We start from the raw sequence: 20,215 nt of genomic DNA, 5'->3' as shown, positions 1-20,215 counted from the left end.
ATCAAGACAGTAAATAATGACATTTGGAACCCACCTGTGGGATTCCATATTTGTCATAGACTTGCCACAGGTACCAGTCTTCACGTCTTGAGGTTTTCCTGAACTTGAACGTCGTCACATACGCGTATTCGTCTGGCAGGCCCTGAGGAAACACATCTCTGTGGGAGAAAAGCACAATGTTTATTGCAACCACCAACAGTGCATCAGTGGGAAGAAAAAAAAGACATTTTCTTTTATATTCTTCAATAGAGTTGTGTGTATGTGGGGACACCGGTCACTCACTCTGTTTGCTGTACTATGGGCATGGTACCAAGCCGAACATAGGAACTCTGGCCCTCGTCATCCCTGGTCCCAAGAATGTCCCTGACATTGAAGTAGTCCATCAGGTCGAACCCTGCAGAGACAGAAGAAAACCTTTGCCACACAGATACACAGAGCAGGCCAGAGCACTGACTTATGGCTTTGATAGATTTCTGGGAGGATGTTGGATGTTACTTCACACCCGACTGCAGCAGCTGTGTTAAAGCTTTTTGAGCTTAGTTTAAATACCTTTTTAACTAACAAGCATATGTGGTTCAATCAACTGCTGCCTCTTGCCAGAGGGAAAAAAGGGCCCTCCAGACCAACATGTAGTGCCTCTCGAGTATGTGCGCACTTGTGTGTACATTTACCCACAGCGTGTGATTTGAAGTGGTCAGACCACGGACCATATTCAGTCACTGTAGAGAGGCACTCCCTTGTACAACAAACAAGTGCTGTAACTATGGCGATGGCAGTGAGATCACTAATGCTGCCCAATTGTCCAACGGAGCGCACTGATGGCTCGCTCGCGGTTATGTGGCCAGAGATCAACCTCTGCCTCGACTGCTATTAGTGAGTCAACAGGGTACAATAGTCTTAAGTACAAAACAAATGCACTTCTATTAAGTCCTTCCCTCAGTGATGTCATTCTAAATGTTTTCATTTTATACACACAGCATTTATGTTTATTACGTTTTGCAAATTTTCACAGATTTTTATCAGCATCCTATTGTTGTGGCAAAGCCTGTGGGGCGTCAAGTTTCGGGGGAATATTAACACCCTCACATGCAGCTTCAAAAGAGGAATCAGGAGTCTGGGGCAGTAATGTGAGCGTCTTAGTGGAAGTGTTTGAGAATAGCCTGGAGACAGGTGCTAAGGCACACAGGCTGCCTCATGAGCCATTAGCAACAGGGCAAAAAATAACATTTCAACAGAGCAGTCATAACAGGCTCCATAACTGACAGGACCAGCCAACCAGAAATCCACTCCATCTGTCAAGATCGACTAATACTGTACGCGTTTTTAAATGGAAAGCGTTCAGTCCTCTTGGTTGTGTTTCCCTGTGGCCAACAGATGGTGCTGTGTGGTCTTTGGACTAGACAACTTGTTGCACACTAATCCATTTTTACTGAGTTCAGTTTGAAAATACTTTGCTGACGATATTACTTTTGCTCTTGTGACTATCATGGCAAAAAGCTCCAGTTTGACTTTATAAAGGTTGTGTTGACAAGTTCCTTTTTTGTGGTTAGTGCATTATTCACTTCAATTTCAACTGCACCTCTTCTGTTCCACCCCTTTTAGTCAGATTTAAAATAACTAAAGTAGTGCTTTGTGGAGAGTAGTAAATAATTCACATGGCTCGTCGACATCCAAGAAACACTGATCCCCTCTCATCAAAGTGAGCGCACCGAGCACTGATGTGGGGTTTTGCCAATAATAAGGACATGAATCTTGCTCGAGGAAGCCGTGCAGCGGTGACTTTTGCTGGCCGTAATGTCCCGTCGCCGAGCTTGCATCATGCACAATGACTCGCTGTAGCGATTCTGTGGCTGTTCAGGGCCATCTCAGCACACAGCTGTAATTTGGACTGGCAGTGGATAGTGTATAATCAAGCTCAAAAAGTTATTTTGGACAGCCAGAATACGTCCAATGGGGTGATGTGCGGGAAAAGCCAGATGAGTTCACAGACTGGGAAAAGGCACACGGCATTCTTTTGATCAAAGCAGATGGCTTTGCTTCTGCAGGCCGAGCGCTGCAGATACGATTCATCCTCAAGCGGGTGCAGAGTACCCTGAGGGGTCGCACCAGACAGCCATGATAAATACAAGTCTGACTCCAACCACAGGTCTCCTGGCTGTCAAGTCACAATCACAGCCAAAACGACTCGACATTTCCAACAGAGAATTACTCTGAGAGTACATCTGTTGTGCTGTTCGAACCCAGAGCCAAGAGGAGCTGTCCTTACTGATGATAAAACTGCCAACTGTAGTCCTCGTTTGTACTGTGCAAACATATACATGACATGAATACGTTTTTGAAGAACTGGAGTGTCACAGGAAGAGTGGAAAAGCAAAATGGGAAGAAGAATTGTCAAACTAAGTAACTGGAAGTAAGAGGTTGGCAGCCAAGTCTCCGTCAGTTTGCCACAGGGCATGACAAACACATAATGCATAAAAACATGTTGCTGTCAGAGATTTCAGTACTCGACTTTACTACTATATCGCATCCTGAGGCTTCAAACCTCAGACTAATGTTTTGAGCCAAATCAACAACACAGTCTTTAGTTATAGTCAAGGCAGAATAACTCAAACTAAGATATTTATCATTCTCAAGCCACTGAGAAATCAAATCACTTCAGGACGACATTCATTGTACGTGATCCACAGGCTGGGGTAGCACTCAGCAGAGCACACATGCGGGCCCTGTAATTCAGTCAAACATGCTGTCAGAAATAACCCACTTTTGAGTCCACCCCTTTTTTGAAAATCTGCTCTTAAATTTATGGTTTCAGCTTGGCAGACATAATTAAGGCTTTTCAGTAGCATATCATTTTAATAGAAGCACCTGTTCCTAAAGCAAATTAGAGCCAAATGGACATATATGTTTAAGCATGAGGAAGTTTGTCTTTTAGGAGGAAAGACTTTAAATCTTTTCTTCTGGAATAGTTGTAGTAGTGACAGTAAAAGTACTTCCCAGTTGGACATTATTATGTTATAACTGTCGCCGAATAAATGACAACATGTTTGTGGCTGCCCAATCAAACTGTAACTTAAAAACACTCATTTTTGTCTGGCCGGTGTTTTTCCAATCGCGCACAGTGGCAAAAGTGCAAAGGAAAATGTCATCGCCTTGCCGTGATTTATTGAAAGTTAGTTTTAATGTCTTTTGGGGCTGAGAGGGAAGCAAACCACATAATTAGCACTTGGCCGGTGGCGGGGATGTGATAATGCGACTCGACACTGGGAACTGATGCTGTCAACTCTGAACAAGTCTTCCACTTAACGCTGCCAAACTCCCATGATCCACAGGGTTCGGCAAAACGTATTCATTGGTGACCCACAGAGATGTTTAATTGATGGGGAATACATTATGTTTATTGTTTTTCAAGCTACCTTCCTGGAAGTTAGATTAGCTGCAAACGGTCTATTACCTCTTGGAGAAAGGGCAATGGTCAATCCGCCTTCTTTAGCAGATGTACGGGAATACCACAATGTACAATATCACAAGACAAGAGTTGAAACAGCACAACAGATATTGGCTCAAAGATTGGAAGTGTTTTCAGCCGGCTGCTCTCAGATAATCCCCTTCTTTTGGAGCGGAAACTATTATACTGTAAATGTTTGGCTGAATTCTCTTGTTTGGCAACGTCTTCGCAACACTCAGATAACTACTCTGCGAAGGATTTTTAGAATAACGCTACTCTTCGTTTGAGTAGATGTTTCTGCTACTTTGCCCACTTCTGTTTGCATCTGTTTTTTGTCTCAAAGTGATGGATGTGGGTGGGAGACGCAGACAGGAACTCGCATCCCCCAGAAGACATTCTTGTAACAACATCCCGAGCTTTCTGGATAAGCGCCGTCCTAGAACCACGGAAACACGACGAGTCAGGACTCCACGTGACGGACAGTCTGTAATGGATTTTTAAAAGGCTCGGAGGCCATGATTTAAACAACACAGATGCAGTTAAAGGTCTGTCTTTAGGTTTTCAGTTATGTTGCATCTGCTGACCAAAATAGAGGATCGGGACAACTGGAAACATGCAAAACATATGAAAGGTCAATCGAGCAAACTCACTTTGGAAGTTAGCAGAACTTTCTTGTCAAAATCTGGCCTTTTTTTTTAACATGTTTAATTACGTGAGCACATGTGACAGAGAGTTTTGAATTGTACTGCGTTTGTCGTGCAAAACAGGCGACCTGGGCCTACTCTGACTTTACTGAAGGACAGTCAAATAACAAATACTCAAAATAAAAATATAATATATATGTATAATAACCCTAATAAAAGTAGTTGTGACTTTTTTCTCGTCAAATCCACTTTTACCCATTTTTACCAGAGGCAGGTAGTACTCTGTTACATTTACTCAAGCACATAAGTCACTTTTTGAAGTAACAGTACTCTCGTAAGTGTTTCCTACAGTACTTCTTACTTCTAATTGAGTGATATTAATGTGTCTGTATTCTTACTTGAGTGAAAAAAATAGAAACTCGAGCCACTGTGAGTAACTATTTAGGTGACAAATCTTCATTTTGACGTGTAAAATATGTTTTTTTTCATTTTTCATTATGCTTTCTGTTTATATATTTTATGGTAATTTCTTTGGAAATATTAAAAATGTTTGCATGATTTCATGTTGTTTATCATAATTTATGTCACTGCTGAATCATGAATCAGACTTTAATGCTCAGTTACTCAGTACTCACAGTGCTCAAGTAACATTTTCTCCCAAGTACTTTTTTACTCTAAATATTACTTTTTTACTTCTACTTGAGTAAAATGTATTTAAAGTAACTCACACTTACCCTACCCACCTCTGATTCTTACAATGTATTCATTAAAGCAGTACTAAGTAACTTGTTTACCTTAATAAATCCTTTCTGTAGTCCCACTGGGGGTAATACAAGTGTTAATGGGATGATTGTGGGGTCTTTCATCTGCCCCTGGTGTCTCTGGCCGGAAAACCACAATTGCAACTTTCCTGCCTCCAGGTCGGAGCCGCAACACACACAAAAGGAATCACGACGAAGAAGCTAACAGGCTAACAGGCAAAGCTAACTGTGGGCTAGCGCCACTTAAACAGTATTTACAGCCAAGTTTGAGTGACAAAAAATATCTCCATTGGGCAATTGGATGTACAATATCCCTCTCTCCCTTTGTCTTTTCTGTCAGCGTAGTATTTACTCTCATGGACAATGAATGAGTAAAAAACTGCAACAAATTAGTTATTATTTGAGCTACAATCATTTGAAATTAATTCGTCCGTTGAATGCGAATGTGTGGACTGAACCTGGGGTGATCCAGGACTAAATCAGGCCTAAACAAGGTCTGACTTCAGGATTAAAGCATCCTGGACTTTCCCAGATCGCCTTTGAGGCAGCCAACAAGCAAGAGCAGGGTTTTAAAGGTGGCGAAAGTCTGCCATAAACAACAGAGCACATATTTCAGCTACATTTCCTTAGATATAAGCACAGACCTGCCTCCATTACTTCAGTTGTAAAAACTTTACACGAGCTCCCAAAAAAAATCATTCAAAACGTGGCAACAGATTTCCAGAATAGGACCATTTTCAAAGTCATGAATAAAATCCATTTCGTTTTGCGTCTAAATGAAGCTCTATCAAAACGTTTATTGTTCAAATGGATTGCCGTCATCCCCCCTTTGACACAAAATAGAGTCGATTTAAAGGAAAGTGAAAAGCGTTCTGCGGTTTACGAGAGGAGCCAGCGCTGTGTGTCGCCGTAGGAAAAGCAGCAGTTTACACATACCTGGAACCTCGTCAAGACCGTAACTCGTGCTGTTTGGCTTGAAGCGATCAGGCTGAACTTTCATGTTTGGACACAGCACATCTGAGGAGAGAGACAATGGTTCAGTGAGACGTGCCATAAGTCAAAGATATGATGAGGCGAGCAGACAGGAGGATACAAGGAGATCAGATAAAGAGGCCTTTCTTCTTTTTTTTTTTTACAAATGCAAGAAGTAGAACAAGGGCGCCATCTACAACATCGGCGATTTTCGGACATCGCTTTGGGATCGAAAGTGAAAGGGACTTGCGATCTTTTGTGTTGGAAACTAGAAATGTCAGGCTTTCAAACATCCTGGTCCTCCTATGCCTCCGGGGAGCCGCTTTAGGGCGCAAAAGTTAATTGGCCCTGAGTAGAAAGCCTCTTTCTTTCAAATATAGTGCAGTAAATCTAAAAAAAAAATCTAGATGCAAATTGGCCATTTTATACTCACTACTGCCACCTCAGGCCATGCTTGTAACTGCACCGTCTATATTAAGCTTGTGCATGACGGCAATTCGGACCCAAAGTAACCAATTTTAGTGTGACAGTGCAGGATTTTAGAGGCAGTTGTGGTGAATAGGTCTGGTTTCATACTACACCATGGCTGGAACATGTAGAGGGAGGTGAAAATACTTAATTTTAACATTTTTAAACTCTGTATAGTCCCCTATTGACCCAAAGTTATTGTTTTCCCGTTACAGACAAAACAATGTTCAAACAAAAGTAAAAATACATTTTGACCAAATAAAAAAAAAGATTTATTTGCAATTTAAAGATATATAACACTGTAAATATCTAAGCAAATCGCAATAATGAGCTATAGGCATTAGACAGTGTTTTTATTCACTTGGACCGTGCAGCAAGAAGGTCCTGTATTCGATTCAAGACCCGAGTGAGGCCTGTCTGTGTGGACTTTGCATGTTTCTTTCTTCCAGGCGCTCCAGTTTCCCCTACCACTAAAAACATGTACAATATACCAGGACGAATGAGAGTGTGTTTACGTGTTTGCCTGTGAGGAAACAGATGAAAATGAGCCCATGGCTACAATCTGGCTTGGCATGTTAATGAACACATATGAGTCCCATGTGTGTTCATTAACATGTCTTGTGCGAGAGTGCGCGATTTAATATATCCCCCGACTGCTGCCTCTCATCTGGGCTGACATGACTGGCTCTGTAATAAATAGTTTGGACTTTTGTTTGGGAGACTGAGGCTATACAGTTGTGTTCATACTGAAACGAAATAGATTAAAACTGTGATCCAAACCTATTGCCCAGCACTACTACTGTCTGATCACTCTCTCATTCATACACCAGTGTCTTGTCCAAGCACACAAAGGGATTCGTAAATTAACAGTAAATTCACCCCAGGTATAAATTTGATCATGTGACTCCTGGGCAGTCGACGAAAGCTGAGGTAGATGAAGTTTTTGAGCTGGTGTGATGTGGGGGCAGCCAGGACCGGGTGGGTGTTTGCAAATGGGGTGCTGACTGTCCGAGTGTGACAGTAGTAACAGTCTAATATTTCCCACACACATATTTCCACCCCAGCGATGACAGTGAGAAAGCCAACACCTCCGGCCTGGGTTTCCATTGGCAGCAGTTGTATTTTTTTTTATTTACGCTCGCAGCTGTAGCATCTTTCTGCATTCATGAGAAGGCTAACGTTGGGATTAGCGGAGGACGGTTAAACAAATTAACACATTTCCATGCCCGTGCTTCGATAAATTGGTTTTCTGATGTCGCGGTGATCATGAATAAAAATAGGATGTGTGTGGTCAGGAAATTGTTTATGGAGAACCACTGGGTTTAGCCACAGTGACATCAGCCATTGCCTAAGCCCCAATTTTGGTCGCTGCCATCCTTTTTAATTCATTTTTTTAAGCGGTAGGTTCAAAAGGGTAAAGGATAATGCTTAAAGTTAAAGATATAAAGTTATAATAAATGTTAAGTTGTTGTAAAGGAATGTTGTGCCCTTGTTAGCAGTACTGTTGTTGTTTAGTCCTAAAATTAAGTAATAATGCGTCACAATACATTTCTCCAGCAAATATAAAGGGTATATAACAAGCTTGGTCAGTTTTAGAATAGTGTGAAATTCAAATAAATATCATGACCTTTGTTTCCCGGCAAGAAACTTTTACGCAACATTGAAGAGCTACTTATGCTTCAAAGACACTTGAGTAAAATGCAACTTTTGGGGAGGTCACCTTGGAGAATAAGATGACATTTAAGAAAAACACGAAGTCTTTCTACTAATTTATATTGTTTGCAAATTGAGTTCAGCATGTTCAGAACAAAAAGAAAATGCATCTAAAATATGAGCCATCAAACTTATGTAGAAATGTCTTTGGCGATCTACTGTCTGTACCTAGAAAGGGCTAGAGAACTACTGGTAGCTCCCAGAATACTGGCAGGAGTTCCCTGATCTACATGGGTGCGTACCTATGTTCCCTGGGTCCTATGTTCCCCAAGCGTGATTTTTTTTCGTAGGTGAGTTGGTACATCAACCAACGTCATACATATATCAATCAGCTTAACCCTGTCCCTGCCCTATCCACTAACCTATAGTGGGCTGGTGCCTAATCTTAATCAATAGAAGTGGGGGAACATAGGTACCGGAGAACATAGGTACCGGGGAACATAGGTACCGGGGATAGGTACCGGGGAACATAGGAACTGGGGGAACATAGATACCGGGGATCATAGGAACTGGGGGAACATAGTTACCGGGGAATGTAGGTACTGGGGGAACATGGTTACTGGGGAACATAGGTACGAGGGAATATAGGGCTGGATAATGTCACTAATGTAATTAATGTCAAACTGAACCTGTGTAAATTGAACTCTCAAAGCTACGGCTCAGCTTTGTCACATTTTAACAGAGAGTGACAACGGGAAGTACTACAACCACAGGGTATGCAGCATAAAATGCAGTGACACCTTAAAGCGTGAAAATATTTTTCCTAAATTGCTATAGCGGTTAGCAACTCTGGTTAGCTCAGGTCCAACCCTCTGTGCGCATGGAAGTAGTGCAGGTCAAAAGGCGATTTGGCTTAACAATGTCATTTTGAACTTTTTGAGATAACTATTGACCAGTTTCTGCCTGCCCTAAGTCAATGAAAAGCCGTCTGTTTCCCTCCAGTATGGCGCCGCCGCTGACTGTTGACGTATTCATTTTATTCAATGGACTCAGTGGGAACTCTTTCACCCTCCGTGCATCAGTTTAAAACCTGAACTGCAGACGTTGCAGCTGTACTCATTTTTAGGCTAATATTGCAATTTCAAGGGCCTACTCACTAACATAAACGACTCAATATTTGTGGATTTTCTTTCTTTCTTTCTGATGCAACTTTCTCCTGCCCCACATCTTGGACGTCATCACACTCTTGAAGAGAAAACCATCAATTTCCCTGAAGCGGGCTCTGCTAATTGACATAATGCGGTGTTTGCGGAAACCAATAAACCTACATGCTACCTCTGTAAAATACCGCCACATTTTAGACTTTCAGGCTTCTTAACTGTTACCTGTAAACCTTTTGTGTGTGTGGAAAGCGATAATAGAACGCTTGGATTGTGTTGTTTATTAAAATGGCTCACCTCACCTTAAATTGCCGTTCCATATGTGAAGGCGAGTGCGTCACTCTTTTTAAAGGCTGTGACCCTAAAGACTTGCTAGCATGCTACCTAGCCAAGCGACTCCCTGCACTTGTGGCCCTGAGGCTATAATTTAGGGATCCAGCTGTTGGTTAAAATAAGAGCAGTGTAAAAAAGACTGCATTTGGAAAGATGTATCTCACTCGGATGCGCATTTTTATCAAGGGTGGCGTTTCCAACTGAAGCTTTAAAGTATACAGGAAAATGTCTATTCTTAATTCAGTTATTAAAGGGCCCATTCGATGCATCACTATTTGTGGGATCCTCTGTTTTTCTTCTCAACAGCTCCAAACACCAGGCAGCTTCACCTGAGTCATTCTTAAAATTTCAGCACCCATATTGCCTGCACTACATAGTTGTCTTTTCCTTTGTTCCAGCAGAGCTACAGTATGAGGAGGTTGAGGTGTAAATGCGGCACGGTAACGCAGTGGTTAGTGCTCGTGCTTCAGAGCCAGAAAGTCCCGGGTTCAATTCCTACATGGATGGGGCCTTTCTGTGTGGAGTTATGTTCTCCCTGTGTCTGCGTAGGTTTGACGGCGCAATAATACCTGGAGTGGTTCGACATCCGTGCAGTAATATCTTCACTTTACTGTGCGGATGTTGAACTACTCCTGGTATTATTACACCTTACAACATAGTTCCCCTTTTTATCCGCTTAGAAAATCCACATTGTTTAATTTTGTGTAATTATACTTTGTAGTGCAACACTTTACATAACCATATTTAAATAGGGAAAACGTGGAAGAGCTTGGTAGCTTCTATCTTCACCTTGTTTGGAGCTATAGAGGAGAGGAGGCTATATGCTAACACCGTCTGTGCTGTGTTTATGTGACTGAAGGCAAGTAAGGTACAAAATAACTCGTCTAAGCTAAGGTAAGAACATATTCAGTATCATGTAAAAGCAGACATTTGTGGAAAAAAGCACTGTGAATATCACTATAAAGTGATGTTCACAGTGCTCACGGCTAGTTGGTGTTTACATTACCAAGATAGTATTGCTCCTGAAATTTGTGAAACAAACTTATAAACGCATCCCTGTGAAGAATTGGGATGCTAGAAATGTGTTCGTAAGTTAATAGGAATTTATGTTTTCTATCGCAATAGAGACAGAAGACAAGAATTCATTTTGGGGGGAGGGGCGTGGCCGAGAGAGAGTCTATTATGGAACTCTTTTTAGACCTTTTCTGGTGGACTGTAAGCATTTATTTAGCACGCACAAATAGAGTCAAGTCAAAACTGGGTATGGCTGTTTCTACAGAGCAGATTGTCCACTAGAAGTACAACAAAAGAACGGCACTTAAAGCTAGCCGCTAGCTTGTAGCATGAAGCTAACGTTAAAGCTAACGCATTAAGGCAGGGATCTCGCCAGCCCTTCCTGGGTAGCTCGCCAAACACTTTCTCCATGTCTACACAAGCTTGATGACTCAGATTTTAGATGCATTTTCTTTTTGTTCTGAACATATTGAACACAATCTGCACACTTTTGGGTCAATATAGTAAAATATAAGGTCAAAACTCAAGTCTTCTCCTGAGTGAACTCCACCTAAGATACATTTTACACCAGTGTCTTTGAAGCGTAAGTAGCTCTTCGATGTTTTTGTTGCGTGAAAGTATCTCGCCGGGTAAAAGAGGTTGGAGACCCCTGCATTAAGGTTAGCTTTTGTGTTATTTATGTATTTATGGGCTGTTGCTCCTCTCCATGTCCCTTTGTCTTTAATTTGATTGAAAACACATCCATAATTCAGCACTTGTTAAAGTACCAGTGGAGTATTAGGTGAAAGAGTTGTTCATTCGCTAGTTTTCCCCATCGACTGTGGCCGTCTGTATTTATTAGACAGTTTTCCTGTAACCGACAGAACCTTTAAGTTAGGTTTCAGCTAAACTCTAAATCAGAAGTGCTTGACTTAGAAGTTTGGTGGCATTCCAGGTCGCGATAGGTCAAGTGTCCACGGTCCAGAACTGGTGAGAGACCACACATGAGCTAATAAAAGTTGGCCCGGTGCCAAGTAACTAGCCAGCTCTTTTTTAACCATAAAGATTAAAAGGTGAAAACATCCAACATGGACATTGGGACTGCTGCTGCGGACCCGCTCGTAACATTAGAGCTGTAATTTTCTGGGTGAAAATAGCCTGCATAGCTGTGTGAGCCAGTTCCGCTGACCGCTTTCTGTGTATACTTAGAGATTTACTTGTGGCGAGTTTTGAGATTACACGAGGGAAACTCTTAAATAGGCCTGGGCACACTGTTACCTACAATAAGTTACGCTTACTAATTCCAATTTCTGACAACACGGCAGTTTAGAAATATGTTTTGCAAAAACATGGGATTGTGGTATAAGTTTAGCGGCTCATATTTCTTGTCCTCTCTCCAACGTTCTGTTCCTGGACTTTTCTTCTTTTTTTTTTTATCTGCACTGTGAAATGAATTTGTAATTGCAACAAGATAAGATAAATCAGTAATCACACTTAACACAATACTTGTTTAAAATTGCCTGGCCCTGAAAATAATGAACAGGACGTTACTTTTCGCCAAAGAGTCAACGGCATGTAACTTGTATTCCTTTGGATGACCGATTCTACGGGGTCAAAGAGCAAGGCTAAAGTTCAGCGGCCTCCGAATGTCACATCACGGATCTGCTTTGCTGAGCCTGTTGCCGTCTCTCTACTCTGTGTACTCTTGAGCAGTGCTATCATGTCATTTCAGTATTTACAGATGGCGGTAAGTACTCGTCGTGGCATCTTTTTCTTTCCTGTCTGGCTAATTTTAGGTATAGGAATTTCAAGCGCTCGAGCCCAAAGCATCCATCATCTCTGTGAAAGCTCTCTCATTCTTATTCCGCACTGCTACCAAACAAAATGCAGCAGCGGGTCTGTTTTACGCCTGCAAATGCATTTAGCTACCGTTGGTCCTAAAAATTGAGGTTGAGTTACGCAGGCTTTCCAGTATTAAACACCTCCCCATGTGAGCGGCAGCTCCTAAAAGGCAGATCCCACCACAGAAATGTCATGGGCAGAATGCTGTCATTTACAAGCCCCTCAAATGGTTAATGCACCATCAAAGGGAAGCCGCCGCCACAGCCTGCCGCGCATGTGCCGGGCCTCATGTGGTCGGGGCGGGGTATGCATGGTGGTCAGGGTCTTTCCTCGCCGAGCGCGTGGTTAAAGGTTAAAATAAGACGCTTTAGTTTATTAAGTACATGTTTGAAAGGATACTTATTAAGGCGCAGTACCCATTTTTTTTCTCATGAGGGAAATCCATTTCAGCTGCGTAGTTATGCGTATGGATAGTTAGGAAGGAGTTTTGACAAAATTTAAGGTCACTTTTTAAACAAAGGAAAATGACAAAAACTTGTGTCGTTTGTCATTCCATCTTAGCATTGACATTTAAAAACTAAAACTGATGCATATGAATAGAAAACTCAGTAAGCTAGCATGCTCTCCCCGTGTCTGAGTGAGGTTTCCCCCCATCGTCCCAAAACATGAGCAGTGAGCTAAAACCTCAGGCAAGTTCACACTGCGGTTATACACTGACACGTCGCCCTGAGCCACTGGTAGCAAAACAGGTTCAGTGTTAAACCACATTTCAAGTCCTAAATTCTGAGTACACAGAATTTCTTGATACATCAGCTTTGACATAGGGCCTAATTTCCTAGTTATCCAGAGTGTTGTTGATTTCTGGAGATATTTTTTTTATACAATTCCTGCAGTCCTTATATTTGAAGAGTTTAGTGGTGCTAGGCTAGTGCTAAGCTAGCGCATGTCTATGGTAACTAGTAGCCTGCATTAAAAACCGTCTGACCCAAGCACAGTGCACCTGAGGCAAATCACTCCTAGCACCAGACTATCAATATAAATGTCTGTGTTGACTGAATCATTTTTGAAATATAACAATTTTGCATTTAAAAGAACTTATATTTGAGCAGCATCAGCTTCCTGGTTGTATGCTATGCAGCGGCGGAGTGATCTGCCAGGTTACCGGATCTACAGTAGTTTGTTTACCTGCGGCCGGCTTTACTACACATGGAATTCACAAAGGAGCTTTCTACAAATCAGATATGGCAACGTTTGGAGGACGACCCCATGATTTTGAAGAGGTTTTTAATGCAGGCTACTAGTTACCATAGACATGCACTAGCTTAGCACTAGCCTAGCACCACTAAACTCTTCAAATATAAGGACTGCATGAATTTAAAATATATGTATCTCTAGAAATCAACAGCACTCTGGATAACTAAAATGAGGCTCTATGTCAAAAATCCTGAAATATCCCTTTAAGTTATGGATGGTAGTGGAGGCATTTTGAGCGATGAAATAGGCAGAGAAGCACCACCTCATGAGATATACATTTTTGATTATTGGAGGTTTCTCAAACATGTATGAATGAAACAAGGGGACAACATGCCTAAAATATATAAAAAAAAATAAAAAAAATTGTAATAAGGGCAAAGTTTGAAGACATGTGACCTGTAAAGTTAAGGGCTGTTGGCACAAAGCCCAGACTCACTTTCACAGAGCCTCTTCCTCAGCCGGCCCCTGATCTTGTCAATGGCGTTGAAGTCGGTCACATGGAAGACGTGGGCATTCTTGGGCTCGGCCGCGATCTCCTCCAGCTCCTCTTTGAGCGCCTCCCCGATGCCCACGGCAAACATCCTGATCCCGGCTTTGGCTGCCGCCTTGGAGGGCTCCAGCACATAATCCTGACTGCGGCCATCTGTGAGGAGAATGGCCACTCTCTGGATGCCGCGGGCGCTGGGCCTGGCTCCATTGCGCTCCGTGAATATGTTGGTGGTGGTGTAGCTGATAGCGTCCCCCGTCATCGTGTTCCCCCCCAGGTAGCGTATGTTCCGAGCTGCCCTCTTTACGTCCTCCAGGCTCCGGTATCGGCCCAGGTTAAACTCGCTGGTCGGCCGGTCGCTGTAACGGACCACGGCCACTCGGGTTTTATCGGGCGCCACATCGAAAGACTCCACAAGGTTGGACACCCACTGTCGAATCTTTTCAAAATTCTCCTTTCCCACGCTGGATGAGGTGTCCAAGATAAACGCCAAGTCATAGTGAACATTTTTACAACCTGGAGGAGAGAAAAGGTTCGATTTAGACATGTCTGGCTTTTATGGAAGTCAGTTAAACAAAACCAGCTGAAGAGACTGTTTGAAATCATCATGAATGACAAAATGGCATATTATTAACTTGCAAGATAATTTCTCCACTGTGAAATCAATAAACATCTTATGTTGTCTACTTTGCATTAGGCACAATTTATTTGTGTGTTGCATGACAGCTGAGGGGATCAGACTGCTGCATTGTGGGGCACTTTGGCATCCTCAACATCCTGTATTTGCCACGCTAAACTGTTCTCATCTATAAAGCCTTCCGGACACAATATTAGGAATGTGCCAATACTGGATCAAATATCAGTGCCAATAGAGAAGAAAAATGCTGGATCAGGTATCACTTTCAAGTAGCCAATATTGAATCGATACCAGTTTTGGCTTAAAAGTACAACTTTCAGCAACTTCAACACAAATAATATGGACTTGTCATGTCATTTGAAAGCTCTTAAAAACTAAAATCCAATTGCTGGATCAATTTTGCATTTTGGAGCATTTTAGAATGCCAAACAATTACTATTGTTAATGTCGCTAACGTTATCTTTAAACGGACTAGATGCAAGTTGATCATTTCTATACTCACTGCTGCCACCTCAGGTCTTACGCGTAACTGCAGCTTCTATATTAAGCTCGTGCATGACTTCGGACCCGAATTAAAACATTTTTAAGTGACAGTGCAGGATTTTAGAGGCAGTTGTGGTGAAAAAGGTCTGAGCTCATTCTACACATTAGGAAATGGCTGGAACATGTAGGGGGAGGAAAAGAGTTAATTCTATCATTTTTAAACTCTGTACAGTCCCTTTAATTAAGACAGACATAGATGTTATGATTGGGTCATTAATGTAATAAAAGAATGTCAACTGGCCTCTTCGTTTTAAATTTGCATAATAGTTTACACTGCAAAAATGCTATATCAGGTTTACAGTGCATAATATTGATCAGATCAATGCATTTGGATTGAGAACATCCAAACCAAGTTCTCATAAGACAAATGATTATCAGCTACTATTATTGATACTGGTATCAAGTATTGATATCGGACACAAAAAAGCTGAAACTGTACTGAAAAAAAATTGTAAAACTTGTGAACAGTATAAAATGTTCACTATATCTTTGTGATACTTCTGATTGCCTAAAATAGGTTATGCAGAGTTTTAAGAGAAACATTTATTTGCAAATACTATGCTAAGACATCTCACACCTGTTCCATTTGGCGTTTATTCTGTCAATCAAACCAGTCTGTTAACTCACCATAAAAGGTTGTTGCCCTGCTGACCATCTAAAAGCCTGTAAAGACATGACTTAAATGTACTGTATGTAGTTTATGATCTTACCTGCCCTCTGTGCTTGGACTCTCTCCCCGGACAGTGTCAAGGCCAGAATGACTAAGACCAGGGTGATCCTGAATCCCAGTCGGAATTCCATCTCGGCCTCGGGTTCAGCTCTTTTTCGTTAAACTTATTACAACCATCAAGCTGTCCCACCTGTGGAGAGGTCAGTAGAGACATCAACAACTCACACACACACACACACACACACTGACCGGGCACAAGAGGTTAGAAACATGATCTGAAATGAACTTCTAATGTCACATTTCTTGCTTTGTAGCTGTTTGCTTTGCTCACTTTCTGACATAAAAGCTTAAGTCAGTGAGTGCGTTTGGGGATTAGAAGTCATAAAGTGACATTTGGGTTTTCCACAGTACAGCGGGGATGTTAAAAAGATTATTTAAAGTTGGATCAGACTTGTTAAATGTCAAAAGTCTCCTGTGCAGTTTCATTCCCTCTGGTGCACAATGTCTTTTCCACGTTTTACTTGTTTTTATATGGATGCTGGTGGGAAAACCGCTGCATACTCAGGATGTCATAATTGAAACCTTGGTTTAAAATACAGCGCTCCGTGCAGAGACGAGCCAATTGTCTCTCCAGAAAATAGCATCCTCGTCAACAATGGCTGCGTCCTGATGCCAAAGCGTTTTCTCTGCCTCCACCTACAGCACATGCTCAGCGCTCACGGATGCAGCGGCACCTGCGTGTTTTTGCCTCATCTATGAGTCTGGGTGGCATTAAGAGAAAGCTGTCATATAAACACCAAACTATTTCTGCTGCCGGTACACTGGTGGTTGTGATGCCTGCCATTAGAGGAGGCCGTGTGGCCGGCTGCAGCCATAACATGGCTCATCCTGACTGGACGGCTGTTTGGATGCGGGGGGTTACTGAGGGAGGTATTGGAAACTCTGAGTGCTGCTACTGGGAAAGTCATAAGATCACTTTCTTTGTTCTCACAGGCCTTTTTCTTCTTTCAGTGCAGTGCTATTTCGTTTTATGACCTCTATTCAGGTTGTTGTTCAGTTGAATCAGCACTAATAGCACTTGTGGATTTTCCAGCGTCAGATTGTATATCACATAGGGAATGAACTGCATATGTTTCGTATTATATCATCGATGTTGTTGCTGCATCTTGCCATTAACAAATCAAATTTATTTAAAGCTGCATTCTGCAACTTTTAATGCCAAAAAAAAGTTAATTTTTGTGTGTATTTGACCTTGTAGTGACCTAGCGGCTGCATGAGAGGTCAGCATGACACCTTTACTTTTGATCATGGTGGTCTTCACAACGCTCTAGGATCAGTTGTTTCGTAGGTTTTCTGGTGGTCAGCAGTGAAAACCTTCCAAACAATTGATCCAGGAGCGTCCCAGAGACCACTGTGACGAAAGTAAATGCTGACCACTCACACAGCCACTGGGTCACGACAAGGTCAAATACACACAAATATCAACTTGTTTTTTTTTTCACATTAAAAAGTTGCATAGTGCACCTTTAAACGACCATTGCAATCACTGCCTCAAATGTTGTAATAATGTGAAAAATATGATTAACATAAATGTTTTCATCATTCACTATGATCAAATCCTTCAGTAAATGAAATATCGTACTCCCAATAAATAAGATTTACTCAAACTTTCTTGGAAATGCAATTGAAAGTTTCAGAGAGCAGCAACAGCCTGCGACTCAGACACACACTACTATAGCGCATGTTACAAAGTCTTCATTATAGTGCACAGCGTGTTTTGGCCTCCAGGTTTCCTTATCTGATTCCCACTGGACTGTTTCTGCTTGTTGGCCTCCTTGAGCCTATAAATGATGCGGCACACGAGCCCAATGACTTTAACTGCGCAATTTGTGCTTTTAAAACAGACTGATTTAGCTCTGCTCCGTGACAACAGCTGCATTCACACTTTCTGTCCACGTTTGAGGTTTTTTTTTGCACAACTGAATTATTTGAGTCCACATTTTTACACCCAGTTTTTTCTTTCTGCACAATGACTCTTTGCTCATGCCCAATTCTAAATGTAGCATGATTAGTTTTGTCTTCTTCCAGACAGTGGGAGTGGCATGTAATTCTGTCTAGTGGCATGATGTGTTATCACAGCTGTGACTGGACAGTTTTCCAGTCAAGTTCCTCTTCATAGTATTGTAGAACTAACTGTGTGGTGAAATGACAAGGAAAAGTAACTCTTTTTGTTATCAGCGGTATCATTTTTTTCATGCTGTTCCAAGTTAAACAGTCGCCTCAAAACATCTGAGCTCTAAAGCTAAAATCAAGCTGTCTTTCCTCTGTCAGCATCCGAGGCTGTAGCCAGATCCCTCGCAATCTGTGGGGCTACATCACCTGGCCTGTTTCCACTTCCTGTCTCAATGGCAGACCTGGGACTAGGATGCTGATGTCTCTAACAGAAGGCCCACGTTCATCACAGCCAGAATGGGAAAAGCAGAACACGGCTAGAAAATCAAGATGAGATTGACTTCTTTGTTTTGTAAGTAAGTGACTTTGCCGAACAAGTTTTAGCTGGAGCAGTTTGTTTTGGCCGTCACACAGCGGATAGTGATGGGTGGAATATTTGTAGTTTCACTCGGTCAATACCAGGTCATCGAGAAGAATAAAAAATAGTAGTTAGTATTTGCTAAACTGTGATCTAAAACAGTTTTATCAATGGAACAGGCAGTTTTTTCTCAGTAAACATATCATAAAAGTTGATTCATCTTGTTAAATGCTTGTTCCATTTGCACAAGGATTTACTTCATCCTATTTTAGGCTAGCCTCCCCAAATTCAAGATGTATTTGCTTAATTCAGGATATTTTAGCTCATCAATCTATTATAAGATATCAACTTTTTTATACTGTTTTGTAAAGATGTGAAAGCATTGATATTTAGACATGCAGATCTAATTGGTGTGATATCTTACCTGTTTCTGACCTGGAGGTTGCGCTCTGGCCTCCAGGGGTAATTCCGTCAATCAGCACCTGAGCAGCATCCTTGAAAACCAATAGCACTAATCCCAAAAAAAAGTGATCCCCCTCAACACGCCGCCAAATCACAACCAAACGTCAAATGTAAGTGTAATCCAGCTTGAAAATTCCAGTGCACAGTGTCGATACCAAAGTGTGAGGTGAGCTTCCGAGCCTTGTGGATGTGTGGACTGCGCGGGGAGGAGGAACTTTTGAATGTGGGAGAGTGTAGAGTTTCACTGGGGGGGACGGAGGTGACTTCTACTGTTCTGGGCTGTGCTCTAAGCCGCACGGCCAATTATAGAGGCAACTTTCAGGATATTTTTGTCTTCTTCTGCTGCGTCTGTACGGCTGCGCCCAGCTGAAAGGGAGAGAGCCGCAGAGGAGCCGCCCTGGGACTCGTGCGGTGGGCCGGGCCCGCGCTCCCTACAGGCTGCCACACAGCTACGGGGCAAGGCTGTGATTAAGTGAAGGGGAATGATTACAGAACGCCTGCCCTGGCAGCTCCGTGTAAGGCACCGTGTCCTCTGTGAAGGGCTCTGTGATGTGCGTTTCCCCTTAAAGTGTTGTTGTGACAGCTTTACAATCATGTCAGCCCACACATCTGCATCGCTTGAAATATAGATAGGATCGTTTACATGTGCAAATACAGGAGCACACGCCTGTTGTAGAGAATACTGTACAGAATGTTGGCTAAGTCCTGGATGACTGAATCTTACTTTGCATGCATGCAGGGCTATCGGGCTCTCACCTCACAATGAGACTGTCCCAGGCCAGGTTCTGATCTGTGTGGAGTTTGCATGTTATCCCTTTGTCTGGGTGGATTTCCTCAGGCAGGTTTCTCCAGTCAACCTCTGAGGCTAATCTTTGAGCTAGGTAATCACTAGGGCTGAACTTAAAAAAAAACACAGCACCAGGACCAAAACAAGAGTAAAATGTAACTAAATTGGTAAACTTCTACACATTTGTAATTTCAATGCATTGTTTGTTTTTTGGCTTTTTTGAATTTAAAAAAATAAATTGTCGATCTCAGTCAGGTGAAGACTTGAACTCGTGAATTTAGTGGCTTCTTGTGATACGGATGTTGCATCACCTATTATTGCCATACAATATGTTTTTGTTGTTTGTTGTTTCTGGCCTAATACTGTATCTGGTGATGAGGTCACCTACGATTGCCCTAGTGTACCGGTTGAAGCCTACAACAACAAACTACAAAGTTTCTATCTCATCTGAAGAAAAGTACTACTATATGGCCACATTCACACATGAGCCCCCAGCAGGCTAAAGTCCTGTCAATGTCAGTATTTTCAGACGAAAACCCTGACTTTACCAGGACTTTAGCCTGCTAAAGTGTGT

The 20,215-nt window shown here is 42.1% G+C and overlaps 1 protein-coding gene across 1 annotated transcript in view; it reads right to left on the bottom strand.

Moving 5' to 3' along the window:
* col22a1 (collagen, type XXII, alpha 1) overlaps window positions 1-18,844 on the bottom strand; it is a gene marked incomplete at its 3' end in the record, with an annotated part of 53,931 nt that extends 35,087 nt beyond the window's left edge. The window contains exons 1-6 of the mRNA XM_079571205.1: window positions 18,817-18,844; window positions 15,903-16,052; window positions 13,962-14,528; window positions 5,787-5,867; window positions 283-394; window positions 35-158 (exon numbers count right to left, since the gene is read on the bottom strand). Of these exons, the coding sequence (XP_079427331.1) occupies window positions 35-158; window positions 283-394; window positions 5,787-5,867; window positions 13,962-14,528; window positions 15,903-15,993 (975 nt within the window). The 5' untranslated portion in view covers window positions 15,994-16,052; window positions 18,817-18,844. The remainder of the gene's footprint in view (window positions 1-34; window positions 159-282; window positions 395-5,786; window positions 5,868-13,961; window positions 14,529-15,902; window positions 16,053-18,816) is intronic.
* Window positions 18,845-20,215: the final 1,371 nt, after the last annotated feature.

Source organism: Gobius niger (assembly GCF_951799975.1).
Source record: "Gobius niger genome assembly, chromosome: 14".
Taxonomy (NCBI): Eukaryota; Metazoa; Chordata; class Actinopteri; order Gobiiformes; family Gobiidae; genus Gobius; species Gobius niger.
The sequence above is the reverse complement of the archived record's forward strand: the minus strand, read 5'-3'. Positions and strand labels throughout refer to the sequence as shown.